General features: G+C 50.5%; 1 protein-coding gene across 1 annotated transcript in view; it reads left to right on the plus strand.

Moving 5' to 3' along the window:
- The window catches only part of LOC115155881 (cytoplasmic protein NCK2), a 47195-nt gene extending 34291 nt beyond the window's left edge, over positions 1-12904 (plus strand). Inside the window, exons 3-4 of the mRNA XM_029702888.1 lie at positions 10446-11263; positions 11571-12904. Coding sequence (XP_029558748.1) covers positions 10446-11263; positions 11571-11765 — 1013 coding nt within the window. The 3' untranslated portion in view covers positions 11766-12904. The remainder of the gene's footprint in view (positions 1-10445; positions 11264-11570) is intronic.
- Positions 12905-15350: the final 2446 nt, after the last annotated feature.

Consider the following 15350-nt stretch of genomic DNA (forward strand, 5'->3'; position numbering starts at 1 on the left):
GTGGGCAGGGTTAGAGGGGTGGGAGTGGGCAGGGTTAGAGGGGTGGGAGTGGGCAGGGTTAGAGGGGTGGGAGTGGGCAGGGTTAGAGGGGTGGGAGTGGGCAGGGTTAGAGGGGTGGCGGTGGGCAGGGTTAGAGGGGTGGGAGTGGGCAGGGTTAGAGGGGTGGCAGTGGGCAGGGTTAGAGGGGTGGGAGTGGGCTGGGTTAGAGGGGTGGGAGTGGGCAGGGTTAGAGGGGTGGGAGTGGGCAGGGTTAGAGGGGTGGCGGTGGGCAGGGTTAGAGGGGTGGGTGTGGGCAGGGTTAGAGGGGTGGGAGTGGGCAGGGTAAGAGGGGTGGGAGTGGGCTGGGTTAGAGGGGTGGGAGTGGGCAGGGTTAGAGGGGTGGCGGTGGGCAGGGTTAGAGGGGTGGGAGTGGGCTGGGTTAGAGGGGTGGGAGTGGGCAGGGTTAGAGGGGTGGGAGTGGGCAGGGTTAGAGGGGTGGCGGTGGGCAGGGTTAGAGGGGTGGGTGTGGGCAGGGTTAGAGGGGTGGGAGTGGGCAGGGTTAGAGGGGTGGGAGTGGGCTGGGTTAGAGGGGTGGGGGTGGGCAGGGTTAGAGGGGTGGCGGTGGGCAGGGTTAGAGGGGTGGCGGTGGGCAGGGTTAGAGGGGTGGGGGTGGGCAGGGTTAGAGGGGTGGGAGTGGGCAGGGTTAGAGGGGTGGGAGTGAGCAGGGTTAGAGGGGTGGGAGTGGGCTGGGTTAGAGGGGTGGGAGTGGGCAGGGTTAGAGGGGTGGGAGTGGGCTGGAGATGGAGAGGTCATAGAGTATGTTTTTGGTAGTTTATCAGCAGAGAAGAGTGGAGCGTCCCTTGACTCCCTCCGTCTCTATTTTTTCATCCTCCTCTAAACTCCAGCTAGAAATAGATGAATTCATTATTTGCATCTCTCCTGAATTGTGTGTGTGTGTGTCTCATCATGCCCTCACTCAGTCTCTGTCTGACAGGGTCTGGACTGGGGTTGTGTGTGTGTGTGTGTGTGTGTGTGTGTGTGTGTGTGTGTGTGTTAGGGCTATCAAATGGCTGGTGGAGACTGGAGAGAAACTCTTCCATGTTCCGTCTCTCTGTCTCCTTATTTTACTGATCTTATTTTTCAGTAACTGTTTTTATACTTTCTTATACATACATTTTCTGAACTGCAAGTTTCAGGAATCAGTCAATATTTATTGTCTGCTCCAAAGAGAGAAACATATGAAGCTGAGCACACATGCCTTATTCTTCCTGTCAGTGTTGACTAATTCAATTAATTCTTGTTTGCAAACTGTCAACAGACATTACTGGAGTTTGTAAACCGCTGGGTTTGAATATCTTCTGCTGAGAGAGAGAGAGTGAAGTTTACAAAGAGAGAGACAGAGACAAACATACAGAGAGAGTCTGGGAGGGGAGAGCAGGGCAGAGTGAGGGGAGAGCGGGGCAGAGTGAGGGGAGGGGAGAGCAGGGCAGAGTGAGGGGAGAGCGGGGCAGAGTGAGGGGAGGGGAGAGCAGGGCAGAGTGAGGGGAGGGGAGAGCAGGGCAGAGTGAGGGGAGGGGAGAGCAGGACAGAGTGAGGGGAGGGGAGAGCGGGGCAGAGTGAGGGGAGGGAGAGCGGGGCAGAGTGAGGGAGGGTGAGAGCGGGGGCAGAGTGAGGGAGGGGGAGAGCAGGGCAGAGTGGAGGGGAGGGGAGAGCGGACAGAGTGAGGGGAGGGGAGAGCGGGCAGAGTGAGGGGGAGGGAGGAGAGCGGGGCAGAGTGAGGGGAGGGGGAGAGCAGGACAGAGTGAGGGGAGGGGAGAGCGGGCAGAGTGAGGGGAGGGAGAGCAGGACAGCGTGAGGGGAGGGGAGAGCGGGCAGAGTGAGGGGAGGGGAGAGCGGGGCAGAGTGAGGGGAGGGGAGAGCGGGGCAGAGTGAGGGGAGGGGATAGAGCGCGTGGGCAGAGTGAGGGGAGGGGAGAGCGGGACAGAGTGAGGGGAGGGGAGAGCAGGGGGCAGAGTGAGGGGAGGGAGAGAGCGGACAGAGTGAGGGGAGGGGGGAGAAGCCGGGCAGAGTGAGGGAGGAGGGGAGAGCAGGACAGAGTGAGGGGAGGGGGCGAGCAGGGACAGAGTGATGGGAGGGGAGAGCAGGGCAGAGTGAGGGGAGGGGAGGAGCGGGGCAGAGTGAGGGGAGGGGAGAGCAGGGCAGAGTGAGGGGAGGGGAGAGAGCGGGGCAGAGTGAGGGGAGGGGAGAGCGGGGCAGAGTGAGGGGAGGGGAGAGCGGGACAGAGTGAGGGGAGGGGAGAGCAGGGCAGAGTGAGGGGAGGGAGGGGAGAGCAGGACAGAGTGAGGGGAGGGGAGAGCAGGGCAGAGTGAGGGGAGGGGAGAGCGGGGCAGAGTGAGGGGAGGGGAGAGCAGGGCAGAGTGAGGGGAGGGGAGAGCGGGGCAGAGTGAGGGGAGGGGAGAGCGGGGCAGAGTGAGGGGAGGGGAGAGCGGGGCAGAGTGAGGGAGGGGAGAGCTGGGCAGAGTGAGGGGAGGGGAGAGCGGGGCAGAGTGAGGGGAGGGGAGAGCAGGGCAGAGTGAGGGGAGGGGAGAGCAGGGCAACGTGAGGGGAGGGAGGGGAGAGCAGGGCAGCGTGAGGGGAGGGAGGGGAGAGCAAGGCAGGGAGGGTAGAGCAGGGCAGAGTGAGGGGAGGGGAGAGCAGGGCAGCGTGATGGGAGGGGAGAGCAGGGAGCAGGGAGAGCAGGGCAGTGTGAGGGGGGAGCAAAGCAGAGGGAGGAGAGAGCAGGGCAGAGCGAGGGGAGGGAGGGGAGAGCACGGCAGAGTGAGGGGAGGGGAGAGCAGGGCAGAGGGAGGGGAGGGGAGAGCAGGGTAGAGTGAGGGTAGGGGAGAGCGGGGCAGAGTGAGGGGAGGGGAGAGCAGGGCAGCGTGATGGGAGGGGAGAGCAGGGCAGAGTGAGGGGAGGGGAGAGTGGGGCAGAGTGAGGGGAGGAGAGAGCAGGGCAGCGTGATGGGAGGGGAGAGCAGGGCAGTGTGAGGGGAAGGAGGGGAGAGCAAGGCAGAGGGAGAGGAGAGCAGGGGAGAGCAGGGCAGCGTGAGGGGAAAGCAAGGCAGAGGGAGGGGAGAGCAGGGCAGTGTGATGGGAGGGGAGAGCAGGGCAGTGTGAGGGGAGGGAGGGGAGAGCAGGGCAGAGGGAGGGGAGAGTGAGGGGAGCGCAGGGCAGAGGGAGGGGAAGGGAGAGCAGGGCAGAGTGAGGGGAGGGGAGGGGAGGGCAGGGTAGAGGGAGGGAGGGCAGGGTAGAGGGAGGGAGGGAGGGGAGGGCAGGGCAGGGCAGAGGGAGGGCGGGGGAGAGGGAGGGGAGGGTAGAAGGAGGGCAGGGCAGAGTGACGGGAGGGGAGGGCAGGGTAGAGGGAGGGAGGGAGGGGAGGGAGGGGAGAGCAGGGTAGAGGGAGGGAGGGCAGGGTAGAGGGAGGGAGGGAGGGGAGGGCAGGGCAGAGGGAGGGGAGTGGAGGCTATGCGAGGGGATGGGTAGAGTCTGTTACTGACACAGGGATTCCTCTCTGCTCCTTGGACCTCTGCCCCCAAAAGGAGCTACATGAGACTGTGTGGGCCAACACTGCACAGCCTGTCACTTTCGTTCACCAGCAGCACATTGTATGTTTGTGGTTGTGCCATCTTTAATCTCTATCAAAAAGAACATTTCACATAATCCTAGAGCGGGGATGGGCAACTTTGAACTTTTGAATCATGAGGGGCCGCATTTGCTTGCGGGTCAGCGTACCCACATCAACCCACCCACACACACACACACACACATTACGAGCAAAATATTTTAGTGGCCTTTCTCTTGACAGCAGAGATTTTTTGTTTGTTTTAGAGTTAATTACATGCAATTCTAAACATTTTGCCATGGGGTGTAGAGACAACGTTGCAGTTTTAAAGAACATTTGCTACAATTCTACACATTTTGCCATGGGGTGTAGAGACAACGTTGCAGTTTTAAAGAACATTTGCTACAATTCTACACATTTTGCCATGGGGTGTAGAGACAACGTTGCAGTTTTAAAGAACATTTGCTACAATTCTACACATTTTGCCATGGGGTGTAGAGACAACGTTGCAGTTTTAAAGAACATTTGCTACAATTCTACACATTTTGCCATGGGGTGTAGAGACAACGTTGCAGTTTTAAAGAACATTTGCTACAATTCTACACATTTTGCCATGCGGCGGAGAGAAGATTTAACAAATTTCATGCAATTGTATACATTTTGCCATAGGTTGGAAAGAAATGTTTGCAGTTTTTCATATGATATGAGTGAGACTAACAAAATCAATGGGGCCATCCCGGGTGGTAATTCGACCCTGATAACAAGTTTAGATAACTGGCCGCTAAACGAACTTGGCAATCGAAAATAAAATGTAGCTGACATGGGCTAATTGACTGACAGTGACTGACATAACAAGACTGCTGATGCACAACAACATTTAGAAATTGCACCGTATATTCTACTATTCTAACTATCAACAGGAAGTTGAGACCACGACTGAGTTCTCCCCCAACCCCACCTCCAAAAAAATGTGTTTTATCCGAGGACCAGTTACCCATCCCTGTCCTAGAGGCACTGAGCCATCACTCAACAAACATTCAAGTCTTACTCTGTTATCCCCTGTACACTCTGTCATTCTGACACCACTATGAGTGTATCCATAATTAAAGGGAAGTGTCTGTATATTCCAGGATGAGTCAATAAGTCCTGTGTGCAGGCCAGTGAACCTAACCAGGGTTGTAGTGTGGTCCCTAACACAGCCATGCTGTTCCCCACCTATCCATTAGAGCATTGAACAGTGCTCCACTCACCAGCCTAATGGTGTTACAGCCTGTGGCGAAACCATGGAACAACGAACCATCCCCATCTGTTATTGAGTTCTACATTATGCCCAGGTTCCTTTCCAACCCCTAGCATTTCAATATGTTGTATTTGATCATGAATCTGTACTCGGATAGTTAAGATTCTGGCTTGGCAGTAACTTCTAATGTCTTATTTTGAATCAGTTCTGTGTGCGCGCGCGCGCGTGTGTGCGTGCGTACGTGCGTGCGTGCGTGCGTGCGTGTGTGTGTGTGTGTGTGTGTGTGTGTGTGTGTGTGAACTCTTCTTGAATGGAATAGAAGCCCAGCAGCACTGACTCAAAATGGCTGTGCCGTTGACAGACTGCAGGGGAATACAGGGTAACCATCTCCCCAGTGATCCAAAATGGCTGTGCTCACTCATCCAGTGACACCTACTGCAGGCCAATACAGGGAAACCAATGATCTCCAGACTGAATCAAAATGGCTCCCTTGGCTTCAGTCCATCTGACAGATTTACAGGGTGCATAGTACACACTGTCACCGTGCCAACGCTGCCTGCCCATAATGTTTGTGAAGACATAAACAGCTGGATGTTTATGGACTGTTTTATACACTGAGTGCTGAGCTACAGTAGCGCTTTGTGTTAATAGCACCCTGCTAACATAATGTTATGACAGGCAGTAACCTTACAGTGAAGGAAATGGAAAATATATGAACTTTGTGCTTGTTAACTGTTAATAGCTTCTCATTTGTAGCGGCATGCAAACTAGAATGATGATGATTTATGGGTTGGATGTATAGTGTTTCTCCAAGTGCTGACGTACCTCATCCACTACCTCTCAAAACACCTGTGTATTTACTATATTCACTCCTGACTCCCCTGGGTTTCATGGTACCGCTCCCTGTGACTCCGTCAGGTGGTCCTGTGTATTTACTATATTAACTCCCGACTCCCCTGGGTTTCATGGTACCGCTCCCTGTGACTCCGTCAGGTGGTCCTGTGTATTTACTATATTAACTCCCGACTCCCCTGGGTTTCATGGTACCGCTCCCTGTGACTCCGTCAGGTGGTCCTGTGTATTTACTATATTAACTCCCGACTCCCCTGGGTTTCATGGTACCGCTCCCTGTGACTCCGTCAGGTGGTCCTGTGTATTTACTATATTAACTCCCGACTCCCCTGGGTTTCATGGTACCGCTCCCTGTGACTCCGTCAGGTGGTCCTGTGTATTTACTATATTAACTCCCGACTCCCCTGGGTTTCATGGTACCGCTCCCTGTGACTCCGTCAGGTGGTCCTGTGTATTTACTATATTAACTCCCGACTGCCCTGGGTTTCATGGTACCGCTCCCTGTGACTCCGTCAGGTGGTCCTGTGTATTTACTATATTAACTCCCGACTCCCCTGGGTTTCTTGGTACCGCTCCCTGTGACTCCGTCAGGTGGTGCTGGGTATTTACTATATTAACTCCTGACTCCCCTGGGTTTCATGGTACCGCTCCCTGTGACTCCGTCAGGTGGTGCTGGGTATTGGTATGCCGACCTCTGACGTCCCTCTGGGTTCTTATAAAGACATGCTGAGGTAGGAGTCTCCTGGGTCAGGCTCCAGTGCTGAAGGAGGTCTCTGTGTCCAGGGTGGTGAAAGAATGGAGGGATGGAAGGAGAGAGAGAGGGAGTGTGGGAGGAGTGAATGGAGACTGTTCCCCTGCCAACCAGCAGGCCAGAGCCTTGAAGTGGAAACGAGGGAGAGCAAAAGAAAGTTTGTGTGTGTGCGTGCGTGCGTGCGTGCGTGCGCGCGATTCAGCTGGGCTGCATGGGTCTCAGGGGAGTTTTATGTCTGCTGTTCCCTGCATATCTCTGCTCTCTACCCTGTGACAGTCGACAGCATAGTCTCTCCACGGGATGGCTTGAAGTAGGCCCCGGAGGAGAGCATTCAAATTGGCTCACATCAAGTGGGGCAACACACACACACACACACGCACGCACGCACGCACACACACACACACACACGCACACACAGTGCATTCAGAAAGTATTCCGACCCCTTCCCTTTTTCCACATTTGGTTACGTTACAGCATAATTAAAAATGTATAAATACATTTCCTCAATCTACACACAATACCCAATAATGACAAAATGAAAACAGCTTTCTTTTGCAAAAATGTTTGCAAAAAAAAAAGAAATAACAGATCCTTTGCTATGAGACTCGAAATTGAGCTCAGGTGCATCCTTTTTCCATTGAGTCCACCTGTGGTAAATTAAATTGATTGGACATGATTTTGAAAGGTACACACCTGTCTATATAAGGTCCCACAGTTGACAGTGTGTGTCTGAGCAAAAACCAAGCAATGAGGTCGAAGGAATTGTCCGTAGAGCTCCGAAACAGGATTGTATCGAGGCACAGATCTGGGAAAGGTACCAAAACATTTCTGCAGCAGTGAAGGTCCCCAAGAACACAGTGGCCTCCATCATTCTTAAATGGAAGAAGTTTGGCCGCCTGGCCAAAACTGAGGAATCGGGAGAAAGGCCTTGGTCACTCTGACAGAGCTCCAGTTCCTCTGTCGAGATGGGAGAATCTTTCAAAGGCCAGCCATCTCTGCAGCACTCCACCAATCAGGCCTTTATGATAGAGTGGCCAGACTGAAGCCACTCCTCAGTAAAAGGCACACGACAGCCCGCTTGGAGTTTGCCAAAAGGCATGTAAAGGACTCTGACCATGAGAAACAAGATTATCTTGTCTGACGAAAACAAGATTGAACTATTTGACCTAAATGCCAAGCGTCACATCTGGAGGAAACCTGGCACCATCCCTACGGTGAAGCGTGGTGGTGGTGGCAGCATGCTGTGGGCAGGGACTGGGAGACTAGTCAGGATCGAGGAAAAGATGAACGGAGCAAAGTACAGAGAGATCATTGATGAAAACCTGATCCAGGGTGCTCGGGACCTCCGACTGGGTCGAAGGTTCACCTTCCAACAGGACAACAACCCTAAGCACACAGCCTCTGAATGTCCTTGAGTGGCCCAGCCAGAGCCCGGACTTGAACCCGATCGAACATCTCTGGAGAGACCTGAAAATTGCTGTGCAGCAACACTCCCCATCCAACCTGACAGAGCTTGAGAGGATCTGCAGAGAAGAATGGGAGAAACTCCTCAAATACAAGTGCGCTAAGCTAGTAGCGTCATAACCAATACTTGACGCTGTAATCGCTGCCAAAGGTGCTTCAACAAAGTACTGAGTAAAGGGTCTGAATACTTATGTAAATGTGATATTTTTTATTTTTATACATTTGCAAAAAATTGTCATTATGGGGAATTGTGTGTAGATTGATGAGGGGAAAAAGTCAAGGGGTCTGAATACTTTCCGAATGCACTTTATACACACACACACACACACACACACACACACACACACACACACACACACACACACACACGAAGATGGGTTTTTCATTCTTAAGTGTCTGTATCAAGAATGGTACACCACCTAAAGAACATCCAGCCAACTTGACAACTGTGGGAAGCATTGGAGTCAACATGGGCCAGCATCCCTATGGAACACATTCGACACCTTGTAGAGTCCATGCCCCCAACGAATTGAGGCTGTTCTGAGGCTAAAAGTGAGAGCAACTCAATATTAGGAAGGTGTTTTGTATACTCCGTGTGTGATGTATGTTTGTGGTGTCTTATGTCTCCTTCACTGTCGTCACTTCTCAGGCGCTCTGAAAAACACGCCTCTTACATAACCCTTGTTTTACATGGACCTTGACTATTCTATTAAACATTATGGTCTGTTCAATATTTCTGTCTTGTTTGCATTTGCCCATCCCTTTGTCTGTCTTTTTCATTCTCTCTTTCTGTCAGCTCTGCCCTGTGATGTCTGGTCTTCTGTGTTTTAGTAACAGCTGCCAAGGGACTCCTCTCCTGCTCCCATCTCCTCACCTGCTCCTCTCTCACACAACAAAACAGCAGGAAAGTTTAGTGCCACTCTGTGTGAACCCAATAACTTCCTGAGTTAATTCACACAGTCATCTAAACAGATGTGACCTAGCTCTGTCTACACTGCAACACACACACACACACACACACACACTTGTCACTTTTCCCTGTGTTGTGACTAAACAAATGACAGCATTGGGAATATTTGTGTGCAGTGGAATGTAATTGTGCTTACTTTAGTTATGCAGTATGTTTGGTTCCATTTGTATTAGTCAGATGTAATTGGTTTGTACAGTAAGAGCTGCCCGGATGTAGATCTGTCTGATGTTATGTTCCAAGCAACCACCATTCAACCACCATTCAACCAACATTCAACCACCATTCAACCACCATTCAACCACCATTCAACCACCATTCAACCAACATTCAACCACCATTCAACCACCATTCAACCACCATTCAACCACCATTCAACCACCATTCAACCAACATTCAACCACCATTCAACCACCATTCAACCAACACTCAACCACCATTCAACCACCATTCAACCACCTGAGCCATGAGACATCTGTATGCCAGTCATCCGTGTCCCTGGGTCCGGCAGCTGAACGCATCAGAACAACTCTTAGTTGGCCCCGGCTAGCGCTCCCGCGTGGGTTACGATGGGTAAACAAGCAGCATGGAGGAGACGAGCGCTTTGTTGTTGCTGCCTGCTGTCTTTGTTGTGCAGAAAGAGGCAAGGAGACAGGTAGGAGGAGAGGAACCTTTGATCCCCTGCCTGTCTGTCAGTCAGTACCACAGCAGAGCCATGCACCAGACACCCTGTCTGGTCCACTTTCCTCCCTAGCCCGCACGCACTAGTTTCAGCCTTTTGATTAGTGGAGACGCAGGTAGCTGAGTGGTGCTGAACACCTGGTTTAATGAGGAGATGTGAGTTGTGACGAACACACTAACAGTTGTGACCGAGGGAGTGTGTATGTGTCTGTCACTTGGGTGCATTTACTGTATGTGGGTAGAGAGAATTTCTGTGTATGTAGTGTCTGATCTTGTACTGTATCTATGTGATTGAACTATAGTATGTGTGTGCTTGCCCTCTCTCAGATCTCTGAGGATGAGGTCCTCTATCTTCTATTTTAAGTGTTGACATCTCCACTGGGCCTAGAGTGCAGCCTGCAGCCCCCCCCCACTTCGTCTCCTGCTGCCTCATTTACTCAAAGCTTTCTCGGTCCCACTGGATTAATGACTTATCAAAGGACTCAAGTGTCTTGGGTTGTAGATATGCGGCAGGGGTGGCAGAGCGTTGGGCCAGTCACCGAAAGGAATCCCCGAGCCGACAATGTGAAAAATCTGTCTGTGCCCTTGAGCAAGGCACTTAACCCGACTTGCTCCTGTAAGTAGCTCTGGATATGAGTGTCTGCTAAATTACAAACATGTAGATGTGAAAGATGTATGTTTAGTGTCTGGTTATACAAGTGTCGTAGTACCACTTCCTGCCACCTGCGAGACGAAACCTGAAATGCTTTTGATTCAATCCACTGTCAACAACAGACTGTTGTCTTTCACTGGCTGTCTAAAATGAAATAAAATGTCAGGTCATGTTAGCTTAACTTTCTGATGTAGTGATTCTCTTCCTTTCTCCCCATCTCTCCTCTCTCCTCTCTCCTCTCTCTCCTCTCTCTCAGGACTGGGTAAGGGCAGAAGGAAGCAGAGTGCCCGTGATGCCTCTCCCACACCTAGCACGGATGCAGAGTACCCTTCCAATGGGAGTGGAGGAGGAGGAGGAGGAGGCGGTGCCGAACGCATCTACGACCTCACCATCCTGGCCGTTGTCAAGTTCTCGTACATGGCGGAGCGCGAGGATGAGCTGACCCTAGCCAAGGGGTCCCGGGTCACGGTGATGGAGAAGTGCAGTGACGGCTGGTGGCGGGGCAGCCAGGGAGGTCGCGTGGGCTGGTTCCCCTCCAACTACGTCCTGGAGGACCCCGCAGAGAGAGAGGGTGAGGGGGGTGGAGGAGGAAGGGACTCCCCAGGTTATCCAGGGCAGGGCAGGGGGGCCACGATGACCAACGGGCGGGCGGGAGGTGGTGGCGGCCGGGATGGAGAAGGAAGTGGTGCGCTCCATCTGGTCCAGACTATTTACCCGTTCAACTCAGTGACGGAGGAAGAGCTAAACTTTGAGAAGGGAGAGGTGATGGAGGTTGTGGAGAAACCAGAGAATGACCCAGAGTGGTGGCGCTGCAGGAATGCCCAAGGCCTGGTGGGCCTAGTGCCTAAGAACTACGTGCTGGTGCTGAATGATGCTGACGGGCCTCCCGGGCTCCCCACCATGCCACAATCGCCCCCTGGCTCCTCACAGATCCGCTACGTGGGGCCGGCGATCGTGGGCAAGTTTGCAGGCAGGGACTGGTACTACGGAGGGGTGACCAGACACCAGGCAGAGCTGGTCCTCAACGAGAGGGGGAAGGAGGGGGACTTCCTCATACGGGACAGCGAGTCATCGGTGAGTGGGGGAAGAGAGGATGAAGGGCTGATTGAGGATAGTTGGAGTGGAGGGGGAGAGGAAGAGATTGAGGACAGTGGGAGGAAAGGAGTGTTAAGGGAGCAGAATGGAGGGAAGAATAGAATAATACGTTGAAGAATAGGAGAGATCTGCACACATGAACAGCAGAAATATTGGCCTGTGGTTTATAAATTAAGCCATGGTGCCCTCTGCTGGTGGATAGTGAGTAGCGGTAGTAAAGTAAAGCATGTTTGTTGGAGACAAATTGGTGAGTAAATGAGCTGACTTTCCCTTTTTCTCCCTCTAGCCCAGTGATTTCTCTGTCTCTCTGAAGGCGCCTGGGAAGAACAAGCACTTCAAGGTGCAGTGTTCAGAGGAGGTGTACTGTATCGGCCAGCGCAGGTTCAGCTCCATTGATGAACTGGTGGAACACTACAAGAAAGCCCCCATCTTCACCAGCCAACACGGAGACAAGCTCTACCTGGTCAAACCGCTGCTGTGACACACATACATATACACACATAGGCACTCAGACATGCATATACACACACATACGCACTCCACCAAATGCCCATATCCCAGCAGTCCTCAACATGCTGAACTTGGGGAGATAACTTAGTCTGTTTTAGCCTAGTCACATAGCTGGTCTTGGTTCTGTTTCCTTTCTTTGGTTTTGGGTTTTCTCTGTTTGTTTGGAATTCACACATTTTTGTATCTAATTTAAAACCCTCTCCAGAGGTTCCGATGATTTCTAAAGGAAATAATGACTTCACTAAGTGACCATTGTAAACACCCTCTTTTGCCTTTTCTCCTCTTCTCCGCCTTCATCCTCCTCAGAACTGTAGTCATTTTCTTCCACCTCTACCTCCTCTTCATCCCTCTATCATTGAGGAGAAGTAGGAGAGAGAGAATTGAAAAGAGTGGAGAATTTGAATGTCTGTCAATGTACAACACTTACTCTTCTATTGGCTCCAGCTCTACACTACACTTATGGCACATTTCCAGTCAGGATTCACCCGTGTTTTACCCACAAGGCTCAGACTTATCTGTTTCCCTCAACTCAGGCCGGCACCCGTGTCTTTCTGGGCCATGGCTCCGGCGGACCTGCTCTCATTTGGGGCCAATAACAGGCCACAGGTACTTGTCAGCTGTCATTTACATAAATGGCTAACTGAACTTTAGCACCTTCTCACAAAGCAACTGTTATTATTCTGTTCTTCACAAATCTTCATTGTCAGCCCTAGCTATGGAAACATAATTTCCCTAGTATAACATTAGTCTGTATACACTATCTAGTGTAACGCTGGTGTTACAGTCCAAAAGCAGCATTACTGTTTTGCTAGTCTATTGGCTCCAGCTCTACACTACTTCTATTTGATTGTCTCCAGCTCTACACTACACTTACTGTTCTGATGTTCTATTGGCTCCAGCTCTACACTACTTCTATTTGATTGTCTCCAGCTCTACACTACACTTACTGTTCTGATGTTCTATTGGCTCCAGCTCTACACTACTTCTATTTGATTGTCTCCAGCTCTACACTACACTTACTGTTCTGATGTTCTATTGGCTCCAGCTCTACACTACTTCTATTTGATTGTCTCCAGCTCTACACTACACTTACTGTACTTACTCACTCACTTTACTCCCCAGCCCTAGTGCTGTTTTCCAATGAAGATCAGGTCTTCAGGCGTTTTACTCTCACAGTTATATACAGTGCATTCGGAAAGTATTCAGACCCCTTGAATTTTCCACATTCTGTTACGTTACAGCATTATTCTAAAATGTATTAAATAATTTTTTCCCCTCATCAATCTACACACAATACCCCCATAATGACAAAGCAAAAACAGGTTTGTAGAAATTTTTGTAAATATATTAAATATAAAAAACTGAAATCACATTTACATAAGTATTCAAACCCTTTACTCAGTACTTTGTTGAAGCACCTTTGGCAGCGATTACAGCCTCAAGTCTTCTTGGGTATGATGCTACAAGCTTGGCACAGCTGTATTTGGGGAGTTTCTCCCATTCTTCTCTGCAGATCCTCTCAAGCTCTGTCAGGTTGGATGAGGAGTGTTGCTGCACAGCTATTTTCAGGTCTCTCCAGAGATGTTTGATCGGGTTCAAATCCGGGCTCTGGGTGGGCCACTCAAGGACATTCACTGACTTGTCCCAAAGCCACTCCTGCATTGTCTTGGCTGTGTGCTTAGGGGTCGTTGTCCTGTTGGAAGGTGAACCTTCGCCCCAGTCTGAGGTCCTGAGCAGGTTTTCATCAAGGATCTCTCTGTACTTTGCTCTGTTCATCTTTCCCTTGATGATGACTAGTCTCCCAGTCCCTGCCGCTGAAAAACATCCTCACAGCATGATGCTGCCACCACCATGCTTCACCGTAGGGGTGGTGCCAGGTTTCCTCCAGACATGATGCTTGGAATTCAGGCTAAAGAGTTCAATCTTGGTTTAATCGGACCAGAGAATCTTGTTTCTCATGGTCTGAGAGTCTTTAGGTGCCTTTTGGCAAACTCCAAGCTGGCTGTCATGTGCCTTTTTACTGAGGGGCTTCCATCTGGCCTCTACCATAAAGGCCTGATTGGTGGAGTGCTGCATGGTTGTCCTTCGGGACGGTTGTCCAATCTCCACAGAGGAACTCTGGAGCTTTGTCAGAGGGACCATCGGGTTCTTGGTCTCCTCCACGACAAATGCTTTTCTCCCCGATTCCTTAGTTTGGCCGGGCGGCCAGCTCTAGGAAGAGTCTGTGGTTCCAAACTTCTTCTATTTAAGAATGATGGAGGCCACTGTGTTCTTGGGGTCAATCAATGCAGACATTTTTTGGTACCCTTCCCCAGATCTGTGCCTCGACACAATCCTGTCTTGGAGCTCTACGGAAAATTCCTTTGACCTCATGGCTTTGGTTTTTTCTCTGACATGCACTGTCAACTGTGGGACCTTATACAGACAGGTGTTGGCCTTTCCAAATCATGTCCAATCAATTGAATTTACCACAGGTGGACTCCAATCAAGTTGTAGAAACATCAAGGATGATCAATGGAAACAGGATGCACCTGAGCTCAATTTTGAGTCTTATAGCAAAGGGTCTGAATACTTATGCAATAATGTATTTCTGTTTTTTTATTTGTATTACATTTGCAAACTTTTCTAAAAACCTGTTTTCGCTTTGTCATTATGGGGTATTGTGTGTAGATTGAGGATTTATGTATTTTATCAATTTTAGAATAAGGCTGTAACTGAACAAAATGTGAAAGAAGTCAAGGGGTCTGAATACTTTCTGAGTGCACTGTATGTGTTTATGTAGCTGATGGCAGGCACTAATTCAAGAGTACTTAGACTGTTTTTATTGACTTTTTGCTCTCTGCGTCTGTTTACCAATGTATCGATCATGGGGTTCTCAGCTTTTATGAGTTGATATATCTGAATGTTATTGAGCATTGTTATTTCATTCTTGTTCCCACTGTATGTATATATTCAGAAGAAGAGGTACGTAATATGAATCATTTCGATCCAACCTACGGGACTGTGTCTCTAATGACGCGGTGAGAATTATAATACTTTTGTTCAATAAAAGTTTTTGCAGAATAACTCAAATCGTGGGCTGTGTGGCAGCGTCTACGCTTTCTGTCTCAGATGTTGTACTGTGTGACAAGTGGTGATTGCTGCTGGTCTCTGGGAGTGGATGGATACAACATGTTATTATTGTCCCCTATAGTTACCATCAGAGCCATGTATTTACCTAGTTGGGCCCATAGAGATCCTATTAAATTCCTAATTCTATGGTTGGGCCATTGAGGTTTCTGCATTATGATGCATTTACACGACACTATTACATTCTATTTCAACCATGTTGGCGCCCCATTAACATTACATGGGAAATATTTAAATCATGCTATGTAACTGCCACTAAGCATTAGGCGATGTCTTCTGGACGTCTTTTTTTGTCTTGTCTGGACCGCTGGTCTTTTTTTTGGTGCTGTCCGGACTGGCCTTGATTTGTCGTCTATATTTGGCCTTGATTTGACCCAAAAAGACATCTGTGATTGGTTCGGATTGGCCTTGATTTGGCCCAAGTATA

Source organism: Salmo trutta, chromosome 20, assembly GCF_901001165.1.
Source record: "Salmo trutta chromosome 20, fSalTru1.1, whole genome shotgun sequence".
Classification (NCBI taxonomy): domain Eukaryota; kingdom Metazoa; phylum Chordata; class Actinopteri; order Salmoniformes; family Salmonidae; genus Salmo; species Salmo trutta.